This window comes from Vitis vinifera, chromosome 12, assembly GCF_030704535.1.
Source record: "Vitis vinifera cultivar Pinot Noir 40024 chromosome 12, ASM3070453v1".
NCBI lineage: Eukaryota > Viridiplantae > Streptophyta > Magnoliopsida > Vitales > Vitaceae > Vitis > Vitis vinifera.
This window is the reverse complement of record NC_081816.1, coordinates 6,217,083-6,242,299: the sequence shown is the minus strand read 5'-3', so window position 1 is coordinate 6,242,299 and position 25,217 is coordinate 6,217,083. Positions and strand designations below refer to the sequence as shown.

Below are 25,217 nucleotides of genomic sequence, written 5' to 3'. Positions count from 1 at the left end.
TGAATGAATTTATTTTTTTCCATTTACCCTCTCTCTCTCATTTTTTTTTCCTTTTTCTTTTTTCTAATTTTAAAATTAAAAAAATATATTTCTTAAATCAAATAGGTTATAAAAAAGAAGGGACAAAGATGGGAAATATTAAAAATGATTCCAACTAAAATAAATTCTCTCATAAAAATGATTTTAATTATGTAAGATACTTTGATTCATTCGATATAAGAAATGATATAAAATATATTAAAATTATTGTTTTACCCTTTCATTTCCATTAGTTTGGACTTTTCCAACTCTAAAAAAAATATTAGAAATAAATAACCATTTTAACATTTTATATTACCAAATACATCCAAATATAAAAATTAAAATTATCAAAGCAAAAAAAAAAAAAAGTAAAAATAAAATATTTATTTTCATTCTTCATTTCCACCTATCAAACATGATGTAGTCGTGGTAGAGATCAGTTCCATTACAGAGACAACTTCTATATCGTGAATCAATGGGGAAACTTGAATCGATGTGATGACGATGATGGGCAAGTCATTCATGTGGCACCCACTCACACATCCCATCCTTTGAATGAAGTGTTTGATTGAATCATCTGGGGATACTTTGCAGGTCTCAAGAGACTAGGGAGTGGGATGATATTAATGATGTTGGCAGACATCCATATAAAACAGCTGGGTTTCTGGTATTTAGGTTTGATTTTAGTAAAAGGATGCGGAATGCTGTGAAGAACCAAGAAGACGATGCTTTATTCTTGGCCCTTGGGTCATAATGGGTCAATTTCCATACGTACCAAGGAGTTCTCCGAGTTCAAACCGGATTGTATCTACTTTATGGATGCTTATTGAGAAGGCTAGTTTGAGAGCATACAAGGGTGTCATGATATGGGAGTTTTTAACATGAAGACTGAGGACTTGGAACCAATTCATCTTCCATTTTCCCTTGATTTTAGGTAACACCAGATCCGTCTTCTTGCTGATGAAGCTTTGGATTTGAGAAATTGTGGAGTAGGCCACATTTCTAGAAATGTTTCTACTTTAAGGAAAACATGATCTAGAAGTGTTTGCAGAGAATTCCCCAATCAACTATGCAAAACTAGTAGTTTGCTCATAACAAATTCTATAACCCGTGATAAACAATGTTTTCATTTTCATTTCAACATTTTCAAGAGTTCCTTCACTGGGAAAATGTACTGTTGTTTTGAGAACCCATTCATCCTCAATCATGTAATGCATTTAAACCAATGAGATTGATTTAATTTTTTTTTTCTTCCTAAAATCAACAAGATAAATACAAGAATAAAAGCACCAAATGCAGTGCAAATCCCCAAAACAGAACAGAAGTTTAGGTACCTCTCATTCCATCTCTTTGTCGGGCCCAAAGTACATGGTGCAACATGTTGAAGCGAAGATGAGAAAACACCCGACAAGTCTACCAAAAGATGGAGCTATCTTTGATGAGCCAAGACCCCATAGTTGTGATAGGGCAGCCTGAAACATGGAAGGGCAATAATAAAACATAATAGCAGGACATGATATGTGATTAGCAAATGCATCAAGATAAGGTTTAGACTGCCTACACACTGCTTTTGTAAACCAATTTTAGCTTCCCTCGATCTCAATTGTTTTTTTCTTTTCCCCAAAAAGCCATCACTCTTGTCAATGTCAAAATTAAGAAAGAATCCAAAGCACACTGTTATCAAAGATATGATTTGAACAATCATACTTCAATAACATAATAGTTATTGTGGCCTTTTTGGTAGGGAAACCGGAACTGTTTTCTATTTTCAAAAATATAAAAATAAATGTGACATGCATGTTTTTGGACACTATTTTAGAAAAGTCAATTATTTTGTGTGTTCTAAGTAATGTAATCACTTCAACAATTGAAAGTAATCCACAAAGGAACATGTTCCCTGTTTTCATTTCTAAAAACGAGAGTAGTTTTCACAATTTTTTTGATGAGTAAAGCAAAAGAATATTATAAACAGAAGACGCCAACAAAGAGCTTCAAAGCACACAAGAAGTATACAACGGCTACCTCAAAGCGCCTCCAAAAAAAGAGGAGCAACAAAAAACAGCGCCCACCTCAATATGAGCCCAGCCAGTCCTCAAATCTACTACATATAGGAGACCAAAAGCTAAACTTAGATTAAGCCCAAAGATTACAAAGAAAGAAATGTTTTAGTCTTTGAACAAAATGCTCCTCATTCTCAAATGATCTATTGTTTCTTTCCTTTCCAAATTGTCCAAAATAAATATGAGGGAGTAACCCACCATGACTATTTCTGCTTTTACCCATGGTGTCTCTCTGACCGAATAGATAAGCACCCAATACACACCAAAAAGGGAAAACAATAGATGCCAAAATATCCTTGTGTTGACATGGTGGATAAGATGTGATCAATGGACTCTTCCTCTACCTAACAAATGAAACATCTGTTTGCCAAAGACCATCCTCTTCTCTTTAAATGATCCAAGGTTAAAACCTTTGTCTAAGTAGCCACCCAAGTAAAAAAGTCCTCTTCGGCGACACCCAAGAGTTCCTAATCACACTTACTAGAAACAAATTTGTACTTCCCAGTTTGAAAGCAGAATAGAGGGCTTTAACAGAATAGTTTTAAAAAAATTACATTCTTTTCCACTACCAAACAAGCTTTAAATACTTTATTAAAAAGAACTTTTTAAGTAACTTTTCAAAAACAGTTTTGGAGAATTCTAAGATCATTGGCCCATAAACATCTCTTGCAGAATTTGACAGAGTGACCTTGTGCATTCATTTCCCATGGTTTCTCCCAATATTCCCATATTTGCAACTAAGCAAAAACTTAGATCCCTAATGCAACAATCATTACATAGAGGTATCCTAAATATCACCCTAATTCATTTCCCCAATAACATTGCGGAAATTTTAATGCCTTTTATAAGAAAGCATCAGAAACAAGAAAAATTACCTCAATGTACTGGATGTTAGTGGCTTTGCTGGTTTTCTCAAGCTGAAGCCCTCTAGCTAAAAACACCTGTAACTCAGTGGAGACATGTTCAGAAGATTGATTATTTGATGGAACATGGTCAGGGGTATCTAAAAACAAGTCCCAGTGGGACAAAAATTTACCTATCAAATAAATAAATAAATAATCTAAAAATTTTATACTCCAGTGCAATGATATTGCATTGTAACCTGGAATTTGAATAACATGCAATGGCAACACTAGTTCAGAGTAGTACCTCAGCGAAGAAAGCCAGTACAGCAAGTATAACCATGAGAAAAAATGAATAAAAACTTGGTAGCACAAAATCCTGCATAAAGGAAATAATCATTGATTGTTGAGAACATTAAAAGTTGAAACACATGCATAACAACACAAAGTGTAGGAACAGGGAAATTTGGAAAACAACAATGCTGGTTCTCACCCAGTATGATTTTCAAGCATCAAGTACAAACCAAATGATTAGAAATTGCTTTGGCAATTATCTGCTCAGCCTTTCTGTAGTTTGATAGTTGTTATTTGTTCATTTATTTATATTCTTATCAGAAGCTTGATAGTTGTTATCCAACAACAATACCTAATTTTGGGTTCTTTCTCAGATGACTTGCATTTAGGCTCTAAAGAAAATTATTTACAAAGATTTTGGCCTTATTTGGTAACTGCTTTCGAAAACAATTATGAAAAACAACTTTTGATAACAGTTTTTGAAAATTGTTCTATAATGTTTTGTAGAACAAAAGTTTGTTTAGGAACCTAAAATATAATTTTTAATGTTCTTAAAAATAATTTTTATATCTAATGCTTTATTTTTAATTATTCACCATGTTTGTATAATAATTTTTTAAAGCAACCCTTAAAAAACAATTGAAAATAACTTTAAAATGTTCTTTAAAAACACCATGTTTTCAGTTTTTAAGAACAGAGAACAGAAAACGGTTTTCTGAGTGTCACTTATTTTTTTGTTCTAGAAAACAGAGAAGTGTTCTTAAAAATAGTTGTCAAGCAAAGCCTTCATTTTTGTCTGTGTACTGGTTAATTGATTTCTTGTTGTCCCACAAGCTTGAGATTGATACAAAAAGACCAAGATAAGTCCATTTCTAGGCATTATGTCACAAGATGCTTCAAATGACCCTCCCCATGGGCTTATATAGGAGGAGGGAAGTTTCTGGAGACTCCTGGAACCATCTACACTAAGACATTGGTGGGAAGAGTGTGGAAGGTTCTAGAGATGCCTAGAGATGTCCACACATCTCTACACTATGGTGGAAGGCATGAGAGGAGTCCAAGGCTTTCTAGAGAATTCTAGAGATTTCTTGTACATAAGGTTGTACATAGATTAGTGTAGGGAGTTCTAGAATATTCTTGACTTGTAAGGAACCCTCCAGGGTTTCAGAGAGTTCCATTGGTGCCTATAAATAGGTGAGACCCTCATTTGGCCAAGGCACCACCCAAATCACTTCCTAACCAAGCAAGTGAGCTTCCAAGCACTTGTAAAGGCTTCCTTGAGTTAATAAGAACTTCCATTCTTTAAAGAGTTGCCTTCTAAGCTTCTTAAGCTTTCGAGTCGTGAGTGTCTTAGCCTAGCAAGCTAAGCATTGGGAACAAGGCTGACTTAGCAAGATCAAACGTCTTGACTTGCCTAAGTGCCGCATAAGCTTAGTGAACGACTAAGTCCGTGACAATTAGCCTACTTCATATATATGGAATTTCAAGAGGATCTCCAAGGTACAAAAAAAGAAAAAGAAAAAATCACATGCTTAAGCATATGAAATTTCATGCCACTATTTTAAATCCAAGTTAGATATGCCCCTTGCAGGTTTAAATCCTTCCTCAATTAAAATTTTGTTTAGCATGGGAAGCAATACATTGTTCATACAACAGATGGTAGAAAATATAAGAGTGGGTTTCAGACAACTGAGTCAAACATTAATTCTGTTTCTTGAACAATCATTCCTTCAAAGCTAACAGTGCAAGTGAGTTGGCTTTTCAGGTAATCATTGTGCAAATTACCTGGAGGAGATTAGGAACTTTCAAACATTCAAATAACTTTGTTAACAAGTTATTTTATCCATATACCATGGCCTTACCTGGAAGGCAAATGTACATATTGCAGCAGCAGGGCTACCTAGCATGCCAAATGCAAAAACTGTAATGCTGAAAGTAAAACTGGGTGTTAGTCAATCTAAAAAAGGTGGTTTGTTGTTTTCAAAAATGTGTCAGGCAAAACTAGTACAATTTAATTTCTAAAAATGATATTTCAAATATACAAATAAATTTTGTAGTATTCACTATGTTGCAAAAGATATTAGTATAGGTTTTAGTTCTTCTAATAGGTAATAACCATATGAGAATGAGAATCAAAACAAAAGCTGCTGTTGGACTTGGATGCAAGTATTAGTGATAATTTTTGCAGCTCCCGTATTTAGGTCAAAGTAATAAAAGAATTGTGGTAAAAATTGCAAGAAGAATAATCATAAGCAAAAATAACAACAAAACTGTGGTGACATCAGCAAGAAGCATAATCATATAACAATAAAAAAAAAACAGGGAAAAAACAACTTAAAGGAGCACAAGTGTTTCTTTTAAAAAAAAATTCTTCTTTTTATCAATATCATTACCATTCTAGATCAAAGAATCAAGTCAGCAATCTTACACAGGTTGATCAGAAGCCTTTGCTCCAGCTCTTGTAAGGCAGTAGCTGATTCCACCACTTATGGATGAAACTAAACCAACTAAAACAGCATAAATATGGTCGCTTCCACCAACATATATATTATTTGCTTCCTCAGCCTTAGGTAACCCACCTGCAAAAATCCATAATTAATGATGCAAAATTTCAGGTAGAGAAGTAACAGAAAACCATCCCCTGTTGTAGTTGTTACAAGCACAAGAAGTGACTTAACCCTGCCATATATTAAGCTATAAACAGATAATGCAAGAGAAGGACAGAAACAAACACAGATAAAGCATGTATCAGTTACACTATTCAACTACACAATTATTCCTGCTGCAGGCATTAGTCCACTAACTGCAAAGTAGACCACAGGCGATTCATTTTCTTGGGCTGAGTGTTCATTTGTTAGTGAACTGGCATGTTGCAGCAATCCTTGTAAAAATAATAAACTTACCCGCTTCTTGTAAAATTGTTTAGTGTACAAGGAATAACCATCATAAATAAGATTAAATTTATGTAGAAAACTCATTTGTTTGGTTATGACCCAACTTTGAAGTGTTAGTTTTTAGGGAACTGAGCTCCTCTGAGATGTGCCATGGGGCTAGCTTAGAGGAAGAAACATCATACAGCTTTTAACCTAGAGCCATACTATACCACTGACACTTGGAAAAATTAGCCTGAGTTGATGATTAAAAATATTACATATTTTGCCTATCAAAAACAGTTGAAACTTTTGAAACATTGATTTCCCCCCACAAACAGGACCATAACAGATTTGAGGCTCTCTCTCTCTCTCTCTCTCATTCACTCTATCATTTTTTGAGCATAATATGAATTGCAAATGATGTTAAGGATTGGCAACCTAAACCTTCATGTGATAATGTATTACTGTGATATATAAAAGCAGTCTGAGTTGATGACTTAGAAACATTTCAGTTGAAACTTCAGAAAAAATTATTTTCTCCCTCTGAAGAGGACCATGGCAAATTCAAGGTTCTCTCACTCCCATTTTTTGAGCATGACATGAATTGTGAATAACATTGAGAATTTGCAGTCCAAACCACGAAGCAATACTATATTGTAGCTAATCATAAAAGTAGCCCAAAATCATGGTTCAAAAATTTAGACATTTTGGTTGAAACTTCTGAAACATTTGGTCGCTGAGGTGGCATATTTGAGGTTCTCTCTCTCATACACCTTTGTGAACATGAGTGAGTTACAAATAATGTTGACGATATTAACTTATAGAACCAATAGTTAATCACTAAAAAGTAATGAGAATACTAACAGCACATCATGTTTGTAGTTCAAATTCATATTTTCTAACACATCCAGAGCACCCATTTCATCATTTAATATAGAAGGTTTCACTAACTCACTTCTATACCTTGTGCAGCGAGTATTGGCCGGAAAATGAAGAGCACACCAATGAAACTGCAAGCAAGACCTGGAAAGTAGATGCAGTCAACAAAGCAATCAGTCTCACCCCCTGCTTCACAAAAGTATGTGTATAATTCTATATAAAGAAAGGGGAGAAAAAACACAGCATTCAGAATAACTAGTTTGAATGATAGGAGTGAAAATAACAAGTGTAGCTCAACTGGCTTTCCAAATGAAACACAGTAACTAACAAATCATCAATGGGAGAAACAAGTGGAAGCTAACATGCTGCATTAACATAAGATCTATGCTTTTCCTGTAAACTATTTATTAACAAAGAAAAAAGGCAGTTAGGGTATCATTGCATGGTAGAGCAATCAGGAACTTTGATTTAATGTATCTCATTTGTGATTGATGAGTTTACTAATTTAGAGTAAGTTTTATTGCTAGAGCATAAGAAGTCAATATTAAAATCGGAGCCTGTAGTAGTATCTAGCGCCTAGACTTGTCAATTTGCAGAGCCTTGCACAGTAAAACAAGTTTCATCTTCACTAAATTCAGTATAAGTGGCTTACAGTAATCTTCTCATGTTTGGTTTTACTATAAAAAATATGAAAAAAAAAAAATCAAATATAATTATAATTAGAAATTTATCCATTTTAAAATTATTTAATCTTTATATGAGGGAGGAAAATAAGTGAAATGAGTTTAAAGAGTCATATGAAAATAATTTATTGATTTTAAATGAATTTTTTATTTTCACCCACTTTTTATTTCCTTCCACTTTTCCTCCCTATTTTCTTTCCTTTACATTTTCCCTCAAATTTTTCTGAGAACCAAACATAGCCTTAAGGTTTGCCAGCTTTCTTGACCAATTCCCAAGTTTGGCTCAAAACTATTTGAGCTCCCACAAACAAACACTTTTTATTTTATTACAATAGTCACTCCAAAAGCTCCCATATTCATTATTGAGACGTATAAAAACAACACTTCTTACATAAGAACATAGAATATCAGGCAGCAATGAAAAAAAATATGAGCATGAGGACAGAATTACGAACATAAATATATTATCATACCTCCGATTTCTGCAATATTCAACTTCTCATGCAAAATGATTCTTGCCATGATTGAGGCCATGATTGGAGTTGTAAAGCTCAAAACAACAGCCTGAGACAAAGGTAACCTTTGAATACTGAAAATAAAAATCAGACACAGTGTGGTTAACATTGGTTGCCACATATTATGTTCCAAAGGATTAAGCTTACAAGTCATTGCAAAAGCACTCCATCATAAGCCTTGTTTGGGATAATATTTAACAGTAGAAGTAGAAGTAATTACTATTGCAGTGCGATTGAATTTTATATTTGGAAACTGAATTTTAAAAATGTTTTCATTAAAGATAAAAATTATTGTGACATTTTCACAACTTAAATAAAAACTTGCTTCCCATATTCTGTTTGAGGAAAGGAATGAGTCTCCCTGTTTCTTCAAAACGCAGATGAATCCCATTGGTAACTATAGGGCCCATGGTTGAGACCTAAGAACTTAAGAAACATTGAAAAGCTTTTCCAAACAGAGCTATAGTAAACCCAATACTAATATAGGGAAAAACAAACACAAAATGAAAACAACCATTTTTATTCACAAAATGCTGGTATATGAAGTGTAACTCACCAATAAACAAAACTCAACAATGAAAGATATCCCATCAGTGCTCTTGAAACCAAAAGACTCCTAACATGTGTTGGACCAAATATTGGTTGCCCACTTCTTCTCAACCAAAAATATGACAATATCAAGGTAACTGTACATCTTGTAAATGCTGTCTCGAATAATGGAATTGACTGAGCTGTCATTACAAAATGGAAGAGTTATTACTCGGTTAAAACCAACATGGTGCACTAATTAAAAAAGACCCAGATGGAGGAAAATAAATATGTCTAGAATCCTAGGTATGGAATGGGACAGAATCAAAGCTGTAGAAATTATATATATAAAATAGAAAAACTCATAAATCATAATTCAGTAGCAAGTTGGTATCCACTTTTAACTATCGTGATGATAAAAAAAATGGTATAAGGGCTCTTGATTCTTTCCAAATTTGCTGCCGTAGGCAACAATTAGATGTCCCAGTAGGGCAAGCATAAATAGATCATGGTCTCTGATGACCTGGCACAAAAGTTGGAGGAATTTTTTTCATTATAATTTTATTATTTCCAGACAGGATGCCTTCCCAGGCAAATACTGTCCCCAAAAAAAAGTTCTTAAAAAAAAAAGAAAAAAAAAAGGATTTACAAAACCACATCTAATAATTAGCTGTAAATATAAAGTTAAGAAAATAACCTCTATTTTTCAGCTTTACCTATAACATCAATCACACTTCAATATAATAAAAAACACTACACACGAAAAGATATAAAAGAGAGTCGCTATCACAACTCTCAGATTACATGTAAAATTGGCACGTTTATGATTAAGAATTCATTATAAATAAATCCTAATGTTTTCTGCAATACTTCGAAGCAATATTCCATATTTGCCCTAATGGGCATTGTAAGAACTTCAAACTTGAAGTTTTTTTTTTTTTCCATTACTGTTAGCCAAAGCACAGTTTTCCTTAGGAATTGATGAGTGGCAGGAATTCACTATACATATATATATATGATACTGTAAAACGGGCACCACATGCTTTGAGGCTGACATTAAATTTCATGACGGGGAAGCATAACACAACGCATCAACCACGGAGTATACATATACACAAAATAGACAACATTAGTCATTAGAAAGGAGCTGCCTTTTGAGAATAGAGTATAGAACCCACTAACCAGAAAAGATGTCTGAAAGAGCTTCCATGATACAGTATATAGTAGATGACAAGGCCATGCATAGAAGACCTGAGCATCTGGATCCACTCCATGCCCATAAAATAAATTGTGTGAAGGATGCATCTTCAGCTGATTTTGTCACTTGCTCCTGCAGATAAACAGCATATGGCAACAAAATCAGTTTCTCCAAATTTGTTTTAGATGTTGAATTTCAAATTGTAATGGCACGAGAGCACCATTAAAATAAGTCAAATTAACTCCAAATCCTCCTTTTGCAATCTAACTAGTGGTTTATTTCTTTTTAGGGTCCCTTGTTGCCAATTTTTGAATCCATCATGCTCTGCTTGGTTGCTTAGAAAAAACAGGAAATGAACACGAAATCAAAATGTTAACTAAACAATCAACTTAGTCGAGCCTGATACAACTGCATTTGTTTCCTTGCGTTATGAACAACAAGACTCAAAATCCCGTTTTCTTTCCTTTTCCTCCATTTCCTCAGCAACCAAACGAACCCCTAACTCCATTGCTAAAACACAGTTCAAAACCAAATTCAAAGCCACTAATCCCGTTTTGATAAATCTCAACATTCAACCTAATCGATACAAAATCAACGTTCATGATCACAAAAATAAAAATAAATAAATAAATAGATAAATAATAATAATGATGATGATAATGAAAAGTAAAAAAAAAAAACAGGAACATTCGAAGAATGGTGATTCTAGATTAGGGTTTATACCCTAGGTTTTCTTCGCGAGTAAGAAACAGAGAAGATGTTGATTTTGGGCTTCTCCGAGACCGCCAACAGAGGTTCTATCTCTTCAGAACCCACACTATTAGCTGCTGAATCGGATGATGATGCGTCGCAGACAATCAGCTCCACCGCGGGAGCGTCACTATCGATGGTCTCCACAGAAGCCATCTCTGTACTTGGAATTCGAACCCTATATCCGTACAATTAAATTGAATTTTAGCATATTATTACAATACAGATGACAACAACATAATTCTCTCCGGGAGAAGACGATTGCTGAAGAAGACACCGCAGCGGTCAACAACACGTCGACACGTGGCGTAGCCTAGGCGGGCCCATTGGTTGGTGGATCCACTAGGACAAGGCGCACTGGCGCAGCCGCGCAGATGAAATACTGGGCTTAACCCGGATTCAAATCAAATATACGAAGGACAAATTATAAATAATTAATAATTTCATATATTAAATTAGATTTTTTAAGAAATTATGATAAAATAATACTAGATAATAAAAAAGAATTTATTATGATTATTAACATGTACGAATATGATATCCTCAAATATTATATCTAATAAAATATACTATATGATACCAATATTTGATTTGTAAAAATAAAAATGTAACACGGGTTTCATATTCATTTAAAACAAAACTTATATTAAATCTCGATATGTATTCTTTAAAAAAAATATAAAATCTCTTTCATATTTGATATTATTTAGAAATTATTCTATAATTTACCATTTAGTTAATAATTTTTCAAGAAGAACAAATTGTACAAACAATGTGATCTGGATGCCAAATAAAAGGAACATTATTGATGATCACCCACCCATGGCCGCCTTTGCCTTAAATGGCTTCCAAATCAGGAACTCCAGATTAATGTTTGATTATCTGATAAATAAGAACAAACCAATCAGTCATCCGTCTTTGTGACCTTTCGAAGCAGAACAATCTCAGGAACCGAGCTCAATCATGGAGTCATCCCCAACTTGGGAGGAGAACTGTGGTTGTTACCGATCTCTAGACGGGAAATTGCGGTTTAGTGACATTTCGATTTCCTCCAGGGAACGGCCCTTGGTTTCAACTATGAAGTAGTATGCAAATATTGCTGAGAGCAAGGAAACCCCACCAAAGCTGGCATAAACTGGAGCAACTCCCAATTTCTCCACTAGTTCCAGGAAGTACAATCCTACCACAAAATTGCAGACCTGAATCAAAGACATGCACATTGAATTGTTACAAGATTGACATTGTAATCCAGGTGCTGGTATTTTTAAGAATAGCCTTTTATTGAGGAAAATTTTGGAAATTCATCACAACTATTACATACCCAATGAACAGAGAAGCTGAAGCCCATGATCTTCCCACGCGTCTGGGTGCTGCTAAGCTCTGGTATAATGAGACCGGTTACTGGACCAGCTCCAATGGCAAAGGAGAAAATGTACCTATAAGAGTACAAATTGAAAGGGAGATCTAATTCAACAGAGTTTTCTTGTATGCAAGATGTGCACAAAACCAAATGGGAAAATGCCATCAAGCAGGTCCAATAGGACAGGCATGTGTTGGAAACTACGTTTGCTTCAAAAATAAATCCTACAAAGAACAACATGATGTGTACTGGGGAAAGAAAAGAGTGACAAATAAATAAATTCAGGACCCTGTCAAGGTTCCCCTGAAGACAATTTTTTAATATCAATTTAAAATGCTGCAAGGGGAAGACAGCATACATCAGGGTTCCCAGTATTGACAAGTTGTGACCAAGTTGTTCATCCACTGGCGAAATGATAGCATAGACGATGAGAAACATCGAAACAGCCTGCAGAGGAACAGAGTTTGTAATTCAGTATCAAAAGCAATTCTGTAAACATACATTTCAATTCAACTGCAGGTAGCATCAATGAGAGTAAACCTTGCCTATTGTGGTGAATTTCAATTTCAAACCTCGGGGAATGGAGAACACTCCTTCCTCAATGAAGTTAAATGACCCTATGTGTGTGCATGGAAAATCTCCCCCTCCCCCATCTCTCTGTCAGTGTGTGAGACTCTGTGAATGGCATGCTATTTTCTGGCAACTCCTTAATAGCTTAATTGCTTGTAAGAGAATTTCACTTACCATTCCCAGGTAACTCCCAATTAGAAGTCTCTGTCTCCCTTGCCTATCCATCAGGTACAATGCACAAAGTGCACCTGGAGATTATCACCAATCACCAAGAATGAGAAGCTATTTTAAAACCAAAACCATAGTTTGATAAGTAGTAATGAATGCCTATATATCAGGTTCCAAACCTGCAAAGTTGGTAACTCCAACAAACAAGCTTGCTAAAGCCCCACTTGTGATTCCAACATCTTGAAATGTTAATGATGAAAAATAAAGAACTCCGTTAATGCCAGCAAACTGTTGAAGAAAGAATAGGGTACCTCCAATGAACGCAACTGTGACCATATAACATCCATGTCAGGAACTCTGGAGTTACTGTCATATTATGTATATATATCTTGCTAATTATAACTTGGAAAGTAGACCACAATTAAATTAAAAAGAATATCCATCACTTATATTTGAAAGACACCTAAATAAATTCTCATCTTATAGGTGGTTTTCAGAAATTCAATGAACATAATCAGGAGAAAATATAATTTTGTAAAATGCATTAGTCCATGCATTTTGTTGTGGACGGGGGAAATGGAAAACCAGCAGATCTGGCAAGCTGACTACAACCCTGAGCTTCAACGTCAAAGGAACAAATATTTCTTTGAATTCTGGTTCCTCAACCAAGGCAAATATTATGTCAACCATTCGAGCTCCCATATATTTCTCATAACTTTAAAAAATAAAAAATAAAAAATAGTGAGTTTAAAATCACGCTCCAACAGATTTTACCGATGATGTGGTGTATAAAAGTGAAACTCACAGCATTCAATGCATAAAATGCATTTAAATATGACACCTAGCAACCACCTTAATACAACCTCTAGAGTGTGGTTCTTCAAGGAGTTCTAACCAATTGCTGTCCAAGTCACTACCATCATTCTTAATGACTGCCTGAAATTCTTCAATTGCTCTGTCAACTTCAGACACTCCCCAAAGACTGCGGATAATTGTTTTGGCTTCATTCAATCTACCTGCCTACAAAACAATGTAATGATTGACAGCTTTGGAAAAACTCATCAAGGAGGAGGAGAAGTAGACTTATGCATGGAATGATGAAACAGAGCCCTACCTTACATAGCCAGCGGGGACTTTCAACAGCAAACTGCATGCCAAGTGAGATAATAAAACCGGGAATTGTTGCAATATACAGCATTGTCCTCCACCTGAAAACCATAATTCATTAAACTCCATCCAACCCATCACCAACAGGATTAAGAATCTTCCAACTATCTGTTAGAAGAATGATCATTTCTGATTCAAAGATAATGTGTCAATGCATGCCATCCCTCTAACTCTGTTGCCTGTTTAGATGCCTATTTATCTGATAAATATTAGTGCAATAAGCAACTTTCAACTAGATGACAGAGTCTAAGTTTTGAATGTGCATGTATTTCTGCATAAACTCTCACGAAGTCTAGCATCATTGTCAAGAAAGTTACCATGATGTTTGAAATTTTTTTATGGATATGCAGTTTCTCAGTTCTCAATAAGCATATGTAAATCAAAGTAAAAGTAATCCCATTTTCTCCCTATAATTTGTGAATCATTCAGAAAATAGAAAATTGATAAATTGCAAATCACAAACTACTGCAACTATTTCATATCATTTTGAGAATGATAATGTCTGCTTACATTTTTTTCCCCAATCCATGCACTGCATCACTTTCCTCTCTCTTTTTTTTTTTTTTTTTCTTTATTTCTTGTTTTTTTGGTTTTTTTTTTTCTTTCTCTTTTTCAATAGGTAATAAGGAGGGATCATATATAAAAGGACAAAAAAAAGAGGCAGAAAATATGCATCATTTTCTCCATCATGTATTCTTGTTGTCTTCTAAAATTCCCAAAATCGTTGGTAAAGATTGTTATAGCCATTGACTTCAGGATTTAAGTTATGCAGCAATAACAAAAACACAGAAGTGCTCAACACTGATATGAGGTGTTCAACATAACAAGGGCGTGAACTCAAACATGTTTTGTGATACTCAAAATGGTGTTAAAAGACAAATCATTACTGATGCATCCTATATGAAAAAATGAATGCTAAAATATGTGTCCCCTTCACTAGTTTTCAAGGCACCAATCCCAATTAGTTTCTCAGTAAAGATTGAAACAAATCTTAGAAAATTAGCATCATATGGAATGGAAATTTTCATGAAAGATCCATATGTCACTCCACTTGGCATGCACTTCCATATGCGCAATTTACAGATTATTAGAAAGTTCATGGGTTTTTTGCAAGGTTGCAAGAAAATCAGATGAGTAGGAATTCCTTGAGATTGAGCATGAATCCAACTGCCTCAACCATATTCTTTCAGAAGAATTAGGGAAAGAAATAAGTCTCCAATGGATCCATGCCCCACAGACCCATGAGAAACAAAGAGGGAAAAGAGTCTTACCAATGAGGATCATCCTCTGAGGGAATTCCTAGAAACAACGATACTATAATCCCAAGGCATGTGCCAATTTGACACAATGTTCCCAGTGAACCCCTATATTTTGTTGGAGCAACCTACAACACCAAACAATGGGGGAAATGTGAACAAAGAAAATTATTAAAATAATGGTTAATACTAGAAATAACCTTCTTTCTCTCTCTATCCACATCTTCCAAAGCATGCAGATAATGAAACACTCCAGAATTCAAAATTAAACATCAGTCCTAAAGTGTATTTCTCACTTACACCACCCCATTTGCATTTTCAGGCACCTTTTAGCTAGAATAATTTTTTAATCCTGAGGAAAACCCTTCTAAAAGATGCATCATGGTCCATATCTAATTAATATGGTGGGTTCAAGGTTTAATGTACATCACACAGAAAACCAGATACTTTTTTCAGCCGTTTAGCAGACTTCTTTAACAGTTAATCCCTTATGATTTCCATCACTGCCATACATTCAGCCAATTTCCCATCCTTCTTTTTCTTCTGAACTAGGGAAAAGCAAGGATGAATAAAGACAGAACAGTAACCAGTTTTAAGTAATATGAAGACGTTAAAACCCATTTCACAGGCAGTGCATGTAACTGAACAATCAAATTCCAGGCATTATGTGGGATATATTGAAAATTGGAGTTTCTACTCAAGAAATTTGTAAACTGAGCATCTCTTGTATCAAGCAGTACCTCCGAAATATATATTGGAACAAGAACCGTGTTCACACCAATACCAAGGCCAACAAGAAATCTCCCCCAAAGTATTTCATCCAAAGAGTGTGCTTGAGCACTGGTATAAATTGAAAGGCATCAGAGATTAAAAATAATAATAATAACAATAATAATAATAAAATAAATCAAAGTTCAACATGAAAGAATCTATGATATGTGAACACAACACAAGGGTCTAGAAAGTATTGAAACTCCATAAAATCTAGATATGGAAGCATGACTATATATATGGTTTTGTCATTTGTGTGCTTGTTAGTATGAATAGAAGACACATGGTGTTTGTTGGGATAATCTAGGCAAAAAAATATTGCTAGGAAATTTTCACGTGACATAGATCCATGAGTATTAAGGCGTAAAATTACACAAATAACAGAAAGCGAACACCTTCACAATCAGTTTTCTATAAAAGGCAAATTAAAGGAACTTCTACATGCTTGGAGAGCGAAGCAAGGTTGAGCAAGTGCCAACAACAGTCACTGTAAAGGCTTGAGAAATGGGAAGAATCAAAGACATGAGACCTGTGGTGTAAGACTGACCCATTCATTATCATCTGAGGAACTTGGGACCTGATCAAACACGAATAAAACTCTAGATCAAATAAAACCTACCCTGACCAGACCCCAACCACACTGATAAAAATCCTTCAAGACGTTCATAATACAACTTCAAGACTCCAACAACTGATCGCGGCCCACTAACAGACCTTAAACTCCATTCATGACTAAACTGCATACATGCAAAGGAAAGAACAAGCCAAAAGTTCCATTTATCCTCTATCATGCACCTCCCTTTCTCTCCCTCAGCTCGCACCTGTATTCCCAATTGTTATCTCATTAGATCAGTTCCCCACTTTTACAAATCACTTTCTACCCGCTACTGCAGTTACAGCAAGAGCTGCTTTGCCTCTGTCATGACCATAATGTGTTCCTTGGACCACAAATCCATGCTTGGATGTGCTACCAAATTGCCTATGGTGCCTATTTTTATGTTTGGGTCCAATTTCTAAATTAATTGTACATGTCAAATTTTGTAGTGTTGGAATAGTTCCAGGTTGAATAAGACTTAATCAGTATGATTCACACTTGTGCTGAATCTATCACCAAAATTCAACAAAGTAACACTAAAATAAAGTTTCATATGTTTCTCCAATAACTGTAATTGATCATTCTTAAATAATGTCAATATAAATCAAGCCCAGTTCCAAAAAATAGGAGATACCATGGACAAAACCATCCAATTGCAAATGGGAATTACCTTATTAATGCTCCAAGAATCAATGGTATTGTATCAATCTGAAGCGTGCGCCGACAACCAAATTTATCGACAAGTAAACCAGAACTTAAGCTCCCAATGAATGCACCACCAATAAATATGCTCACCACAAGACCCTCAAGGATTGAGTTTCCTTCAAAACCAAGCTCTCGTGCAACTGATACAATAGGACCATTCATTACTCTGAAACAGATATTGTGCTAGATTAGATTAACAACAAAATCAATTAAAAAGGGAAAACTTTAAATAAGATTTTCAGAAGACCCATCAAATTGGACAAAATATAATAATTCAAAGTTTTGAGGGTTAGACTTTTTATTGTTTTTTAGGCCATAAAACAACAATCTGTACTTAGCCGAGCCTACTACAATCACCCAGGTTGAATAGAATTTATTGTTTTTGGAAATTAAAACAATATAAAGCAACAGATTTAAAATTATATCCTCTTCCCTTTTCCTCAGTTTTCTCAGCAACCAAACGAGGGTAACTAAAATTCCAGTGCAGGAGTTCATCTGAAATATATTAATTGCAAATAAAACGGATACATGCATGCACACACCAATACATACATATGCATAAATATATATAACCAGAGAGAGAGAATAACCCAATATGATAACCAAAGAGAAAATTGGACATAGAAGCAATCAGCACGTGTGGAAATGCAGGCAACCATCCCAAATCAAACCCTTCATCACCATCCTCTTCCTCTGTTGCTACTTCCTTAGCACCTGCAACACCCAATTCCCGAATTTCCACTATCAAACTCGGTTCGAATAAATCATAATCAAATCAAAAACCACTTCGTAAGGAGTTAAAAAAACTGACCCGGTTTCTGGGCGTGCAACTCTGGAAGCTGCTCCTTCGCCGCCGAAACTTCCAACTTTTTCGACCGAGACCGAAACCCGAAACGGCGACATTTCGGTTTGGACTTGATGAGAGGGTAGGCGAAAAGTTTTGGGTTTGATTGAGGAGAGAGGATTTTCGGAACCACATAAAGCGGTTGATGAACAAGAGTAGCTGCCCACATCGGCATAAAGGAGGTTCGTTTCGGTTTCGGACTAGAAAAAAATCGGGGAGATGAGTCTCTTCTTCATCCTTAGCTCTTGAAATTCAGCCTGCGTGAAAGGAGTTCCGACTGCCGAGCTTTATTCATTTTTGACCGTACAGTTCATATATCAATTACACGTGGAAAATAATAATAATAACAATAATCAATTATTTTCATTATTAATAAATGAAAAAAAAATTGTTATTATTAAATAAAAGCATAATTATTAATATTTTTAATAAATAATCGAATATGATGGCTATATTGCTTAGTAATATCGTCATTTTTTCAATATAAATCACTTTTTTTTTAATTTTTAAAAGTTAAAAAATAACTTTATTACCCAAATAAAATAATTAATTCGAAGTGATATAAAAAATTGCTATATCCAGAATAAATAATAGTACAAGATAGGGTGTGGAACCAGCAATTTTGGTAGTGACAAACAGAGAGGTACAACGTGTTAATGATTACTCGATTGGATAACTGCGGGACCCACTAGTTTTTAAAAGTGATGGGGTGTGAGTTGGCACTTTGCGCTCTTCCCTGCAATGCCACCTCACGTTTCCATCTGCCTAATCTGATTTCACCTAGTGGGCTGAAACTTCTAGCGGGCTGGACCAGCTTTAAGGCCCGATTTAAGCAATCCTTCTTCGGCCCATTTTTGGACAACCAAATTAGCGAAGGTAGGCCCATATTAACAATTCCCAATCCCAATAACAATATTAACTTTGTTCCCGAAAAAGTATCAGGAAAAAAATACTTAAAAAATTATTTTCTCGTATCTTGCTTTATTATAAAAAATAGTAAAAATAAATAAAATATAATTTAAATTAGTAAGGAACTTATATATATATTTTAAAATGATTAATTTTACTCATTTTCTTTGAGGTTTTAACTAAATAAAACCAATTCACGTAAAGTTTGAAAATTTATCAAATATCTTTTTTATTTGAAATTAGGGAAATATGAGTAAAAATATCAAATAAGAATAACAGAAAAAAACATTTTATGAAATTTCAAACTAATGGGGGGCTAAATATATTAAACAAAAATCTCAGGGGATGTGAATAAAATTAATTTTATTTTTAAATTATTTAATATTTAAATAGAATTATTAAATAAGTTAAATAAATTTAAAGTAATATCTAAAAATAATTTATTAATTTTAAGTTTTTATATTTTTCTTTACTTTTTATTTCTTTATATATATATATTTTTTTTGTTTTGCTTTGTAAAGAGCCTAGAGACTATATTAAGATCACTAAGAAAATAAAAATAAAAAAGAAAAGAAAAACAAATGTCAAAAAAATTTTTTTTTTAAAAAGGTTTAAAGTTTGTAAATTAATTTTATATATATTTTAAATTAATTTCACTTCTTTTTTATATGTAAATTAAATAATTTTAAAAAATATAAATTTATAACTAATTTTAATTATATTTGATTTTTAATATTTTTATAGTAAAACCAAATATATAAAATAATAATAATAATAATAATAATACTTTTGAGAATGAAACATAGAGTAAGTTAAAATGAAGAGCTAGTATACGTTGGAAACAATGGTCATATCTTTTGTAGGGCCTTGGTATTTAGAGTCATGTGGCTTTCTAGCACATGTGTGTCCATTATGCACAACAAATCCTCCTCAATCACACAATTCTTGAAATGTCTTTTCAATGCATGGAACTTGCAAAGAAATTTTGTCGGTTTTGTTCAATTATTTGATAACTAAAGTCGTTTTTTATTCCATAGATCATTATTATGAATTAAACTCACTGTAATTTGATAATTTGATTTTTGTCATTAGGGAAGAGTCAAAACAAAGAATTATTAATCAAATCACTGCTCCCGATCCAAAATTCTATTTATCATTGTTTCTATCATTGTTCATGTTTTTTTTTTTTCCTTTTATTTGAATGACTTTGTAGACATAAAAAAATTAATGGATTAAATTACCATTAATTTCGTCTTCAAAATAAATAAATTTAATATATATATATATATAAATTATAATTATTATTATTATCTTGTTGGCAAAACTTCCCGAGAAATTTTTTTATTAAAATCAATTAATTAAATCCCTTAAATCAAGGAACTAAATCATTTGAATTAAGCAACTAAAATTCGGGAATTTGAAATTCAAATTCTCTATCCTAACCTATAAATAGTGGTGAGAATGAGAGGAAATTCAAAAATAAAATAAAAAATCCAAAAAAGAAAAATCCTAACGAGAAAATCTAACTACATGAAAAGAATCAGAAGGAACTCGATTGATCTTCGAAATCAAGAAAACGATGTCCACAAAATATTTTTAATTTCAATAAATATTTTGTTCGTATTATTTTCCTATTTTGTTTTGCTAATTTTTGCAGAACCAAAATTTTCGAAATTTGTGCATACAGACTTGTACATCTCATATTTTTTTTAAATGATTTGATTAATGATATTTTGTATGATAAAGTTATTTGATTAAAAAAACATTAAAAATTTAAATTTAGAGTAATAACCTTCATCTTCTAAAAATATGAAATATAATATTTTATGGACGAAATTACCCCTCACCAAATTTTTAATCCATATTTCATATCAAACACTTTTTTTATATATAAATATTATTAAAAAAATATTAAATTGAATTTGAGGTTAAATCCTTAGCCCAAATTCAACCCATTTGAGTTGGGGTTAGAAAATTGCTCCAATCCCTACCATCAACTCATTAAACTATGGTTTAGTACCATGGTACTTATGGATGCATTGACTCGTGTGCTAAGGACAGGAGATTATTAGAAATCAATTATTGTCTAGATTTTGTAATAAATAAATAAAATCAAGGGGGTGCGCCTTCAAGGAAGCTGTGAAGACAAGCAGATATGACATTTTATAAAGTTGGGTTTGGGGTCTACTTATTAGGGTATGTCCCTTTTCTCTAGGAGCACATTTATGGCAATAATAATAATGAATCAAATTCCAAGTAAATCTTGTGCTAGATTCTTATAATATTCAAATATTTTTCATGGAAATGTAGATGGTATACCTACCATCAATTATACATTTGGTACATCACTCACTATTAATTTCTTCCGCACTTGCTCCAACGCTTTTAAATCCAAATAAAATAATAATAATAATAATAATAAAATTCTTACCCAACAAGTAACTTTAGATGTCATACCAATATATATATATATATATATATATATATATATATATATATATATATATATATATATATATATATATATTGGGTTGGTTGTTAGTATAATAATGTTGTATTACTTTTGGGTTATGTTGGTTATCGAGAAATACAAAGGAAAACTCGATGAAAAGATACAAGTAACTTTAGATACCATACCTATATATATATATATATATATATGTATTGGGTTAGTTGTTAATTGTTAGTATAATAATGTTGTATTAATCATGGGCTATGTTTGGTTATCAAGAAATACAAAGGAAACCCGATGTATATATATATATATATATATTGGGTTAGTTGTTAGTATAATAATATTGTATTAATCTTGGGTTATGTTTGGGTACCAATAAATACAAAGGAAAACTCAATGAAAAGAAGACGTCATACCTATATATATGTATATATATAGGGTTAGTTATTTGTATAATAATGTTTTATTAATATTGGGGTATGTTTGGTCACCGGGAAATATAAAGGAAAGTTCGATGAAAAGAAAAAAAAAAGTAGAAGGAAATAAAATATGAAAGAAAAAAAAAATTGAGTTAATAAATTATTTTATATATTGTTTTAAACTCATTTAATTTTTTAATATAAAAATTAAATAATTTAAAAATACATAAGTTGTTTTTAAATAATTTTAATTATTTTTTTATTTTCTTTTATATTTTTCATAGTATAATCAAATATAAGTAAATCATTTTTTTTTCGTATATTTTTTCAATTCTTTAGTGCTTTTTGAAAATCGAACATCACTTTATGTTTTGATAATAATAAAATAAGAATTGAATTTAATATTTTATAATTAGCTATGAGTTTCTTAGAATCATTAAAAAGAATATATATGAAGCAAAATAAAAAATAAAAAAAATCAAGAAAAGATTTATCAAGTAAGATTGTAGATATATTGAGTTAGGATTATATATTCTTATTAAACACATTGAAAGATTCATCCATGAGTTCTTTATTATCATGTTTTGTGCTAAAACTTCATATTTTAGCCATTGGTTGAGACAAAGCCTTGAGTGGCTTGATCGATAGAGCTCCAAGGCCTAATGGTTATATTGCTCTACTACCTAACAACCAGTTAATTAGTTTGTTCAAAAGGCCTTATGGTTATCATGTGTTACATACTTACACGTGGTATAGATGGAGATTAGATATTTCCAAGAAAAAAAAAAATTAAGGGTGGAAAATAGGTCAAATAAATGTGGATAGTATACCTAACCATCAATAATTGATTTGGTACACCAGTAAGTATTAATTCCTAGGACATCCATGTAGGCCACTGCAAGCTGGCTACAAAACTGAGAAAAAACAAATCAATTCCCACTTATTTTTTTTCTTTTTTTTTTTTTGTGGTTGGAAAATCAAAATAGATTTTTTCTTCTTTTTTATTTTATTTTTATTTTTGTTTTTTTTATGTTAAAAGCAAGTATTTATACTACAGTCTGCTGATAAAAGGATGATGTCTGTGGTCCAATGAGAAGAAACAATAAGTTCCAAGAAGAAGAAGAAGATGGTGACAAAATGGAAGGAAGTGATTTTTGAAGCAGGGTTTGTTGTTGTACCAATTTCATGGAAAAGGGTTGGGGTGTCTATTCCACTGACACTCATATATTTTTATGGGAGAATGAAAGGACCACAAATTTTACTGGTGTATATTTATATCTGCTTTTATTTAAGGGGAGAGCGCAAGAATTTTAGGCCCTCTTTAGAAAGTGTTTCTCAAAAACACTTTTTTTGTTTTCTAGAATAAAAACCAGTTTCTAACATAAAAAAAAAAAAAATGTTTAACATATTTTTCGAAAACAAGTTTTTTAAAATTTAAAAGTAATTTTCAAAGATAAAGTAAATTTAGATGTTTTGGGTTATATGTATACAACTTGATGTATTCAACGAGCCTATAACTTTGACTTATAAAGCCTAATAATCTTTCAAATTTCATTATGATGGGAAATAAATTAAGAGTCATTAGCTCATGTTAACTATGTCATTATCCTTTGTATAGACCAATAAAGCCTAGTAATCTTTCAAATTTCATCATGATGGAAAATAAATTAAGAGTCATTAGCTCATGTTAACTATGTCATTATCCTTTGTATAGACCATCTAACGCTTCTACCTATTAAATGGTCCTATGAATCTTTCAGACCATCCACAAGAAAGGTGAATCTATATTTTTTTACTAGAGTTATCGTATTTTATAAATAAATTATAACTATTTCTTACTTTTAAAAATAAAAACCAAGAAATCCATCGCACTAGGAATAATTTGTTTTGTTGACATGTTATTTTTTAAAATAAGTTTTAACTATTTTTTGTAAAACGTTATGAATAAGAATTGAATGAAAATATTTTTAAAATGTTATATTGTTAGCGATTTTGTTGAAAATAAATAAATAAATAAATCTAATTTTTATATTCGAACTCCCTAGACGAATATAGAATAAATATTAAGGAATTCACATAATATAATTATGTAAAATTAAAAATGTGATTATTTATTATAATCCAAAATTATTAATTGTTAATATAAAAATGTGAGAAATAAATAAAAGTACATAATTGAAAAATGGTGGTTTAAGGAGTGAATTCAAATGATTGAGTCTGTCCAAAGTGGGGCGGGGGCGTAACGGACGTTGAGAAAGTAAAATTATGAGAAAGGAGTTGAAAATTTTGAATTTTAGTGAGGTGGGAAAATATTTCCCAGATTATTGGGAAATTTGTCTGTATTAAAAATGTGGATTTACCGGAATGTCGGTCAGGGAACAAGGGCAGGTCCACCCAAGAGTCGGTGCTGGAAAAACGACTGGCCAAGCCGGTCACACCTTCAAACGTGTCAGTCAACTCAATTCAAGGCTATTTCCGTACACAATCTACATTTCCATTTTTTGCTCCTCTGGAAATTGCCCCAAGGCACACCACCGACAATATTTCTGCAACCATTCCTTTTTTTTTCTTTTTTTTTTTTAATTAATAATTTTTTATTTATTTATAAAATAACCCTAACCACATCGCTCCAAAGACAAGAAATTGACTTTAAACGTTGCTAATATTTCTAATAAATATTTTTAAATATTAAAAATGGTGAAAACGTTTTTTAAAATTATTGTCTAATGATCTCTGTGATTCTTCTAGAATACATTTTTATATGAAAAAAATATTTCGAATAAAAGCACTATTAAACGTATTATGTTTTTCCATAAAATTCTATAAGTGATTTTTTAAAAATTTAAAAAGTGTTTTGTTATATTGCCTAATGGTTTTTCAAAAAGATTTTTTTTAGACTAAAAACATTTTTTATAATCACTGCTAATAAACTCTAAGAGTGCAATTAATAGTATTTCTATTCAAAGTATTTTTAATATAAGTGTTTTTTTAAAAAAATTATGATAATGATTTATCATGTGTTTATCCAAAAAAACACTATAAGTAATTTTATAATTTTATAAGCAAATTTTTAGATTTTTAAAAAGTATTTCCTAAATTTGGCCAAATATCATTTTTTTTTCAAAAATATTTTTTAGAGTAAGAATACACTTGAGAGTAATTTTAGAAAACATTTTTAGCATATCTAACGCTTGAATAATAATAAAAATTTAAACGTTATAAATATTAAAAACGTTTTCTAAAATCATTGTCAAACGAACTTTAAAACACTTAGTAGAATTATTGTTCAACGTAATTTAAAAATATAAAGATTAAATATATCTCACCCTTTCGAATTTTTAAGTGTTTTATATTT

The 25,217-nt window shown here is 32.3% G+C and overlaps 2 protein-coding genes across 2 annotated transcripts; both read right to left on the bottom strand.

Annotated features, from left to right (window-relative positions):
* Positions 1–1,135: 1,135 nt before the first annotated feature.
* LOC100256852 (uncharacterized) lies at positions 1,136–11,243 on the bottom strand. The gene is made up of 10 exons (XM_002271127.4): positions 10,617–11,243; positions 9,878–10,025; positions 8,724–8,898; positions 8,126–8,241; positions 7,054–7,113; positions 5,646–5,796; positions 5,080–5,146; positions 3,231–3,302; positions 2,957–3,022; positions 1,136–1,493 (listed from the first exon to the last, which is right to left on the bottom strand). Exons 1-10 carry the CDS (start codon positions 10,797–10,799, stop codon positions 1,359–1,361), a joined length of 1,173 nt encoding a protein of 390 aa, XP_002271163.1. The 5' UTR covers positions 10,800–11,243; the 3' UTR covers positions 1,136–1,358.
* A 102-nt stretch (positions 11,244–11,345) lies between these two features.
* LOC100261947 (probable plastidic glucose transporter 1) lies at positions 11,346–18,370 on the bottom strand. The gene is made up of 12 exons (XM_010658928.3): positions 18,047–18,370; positions 17,826–17,949; positions 17,201–17,401; positions 15,905–16,004; positions 15,180–15,292; positions 13,856–13,949; positions 13,605–13,761; positions 12,921–13,067; positions 12,748–12,821; positions 12,362–12,450; positions 11,965–12,079; positions 11,346–11,842 (listed from the first exon to the last, which is right to left on the bottom strand). The coding sequence occupies exons 1-12, from the start codon at positions 18,252–18,254 to the stop codon at positions 11,645–11,647; spliced, it is 1,620 nt and encodes a 539-aa protein (XP_010657230.1). The 5' UTR covers positions 18,255–18,370; the 3' UTR covers positions 11,346–11,644.
* Between the last annotated feature and the right edge of the window lie 6,847 nt (positions 18,371–25,217).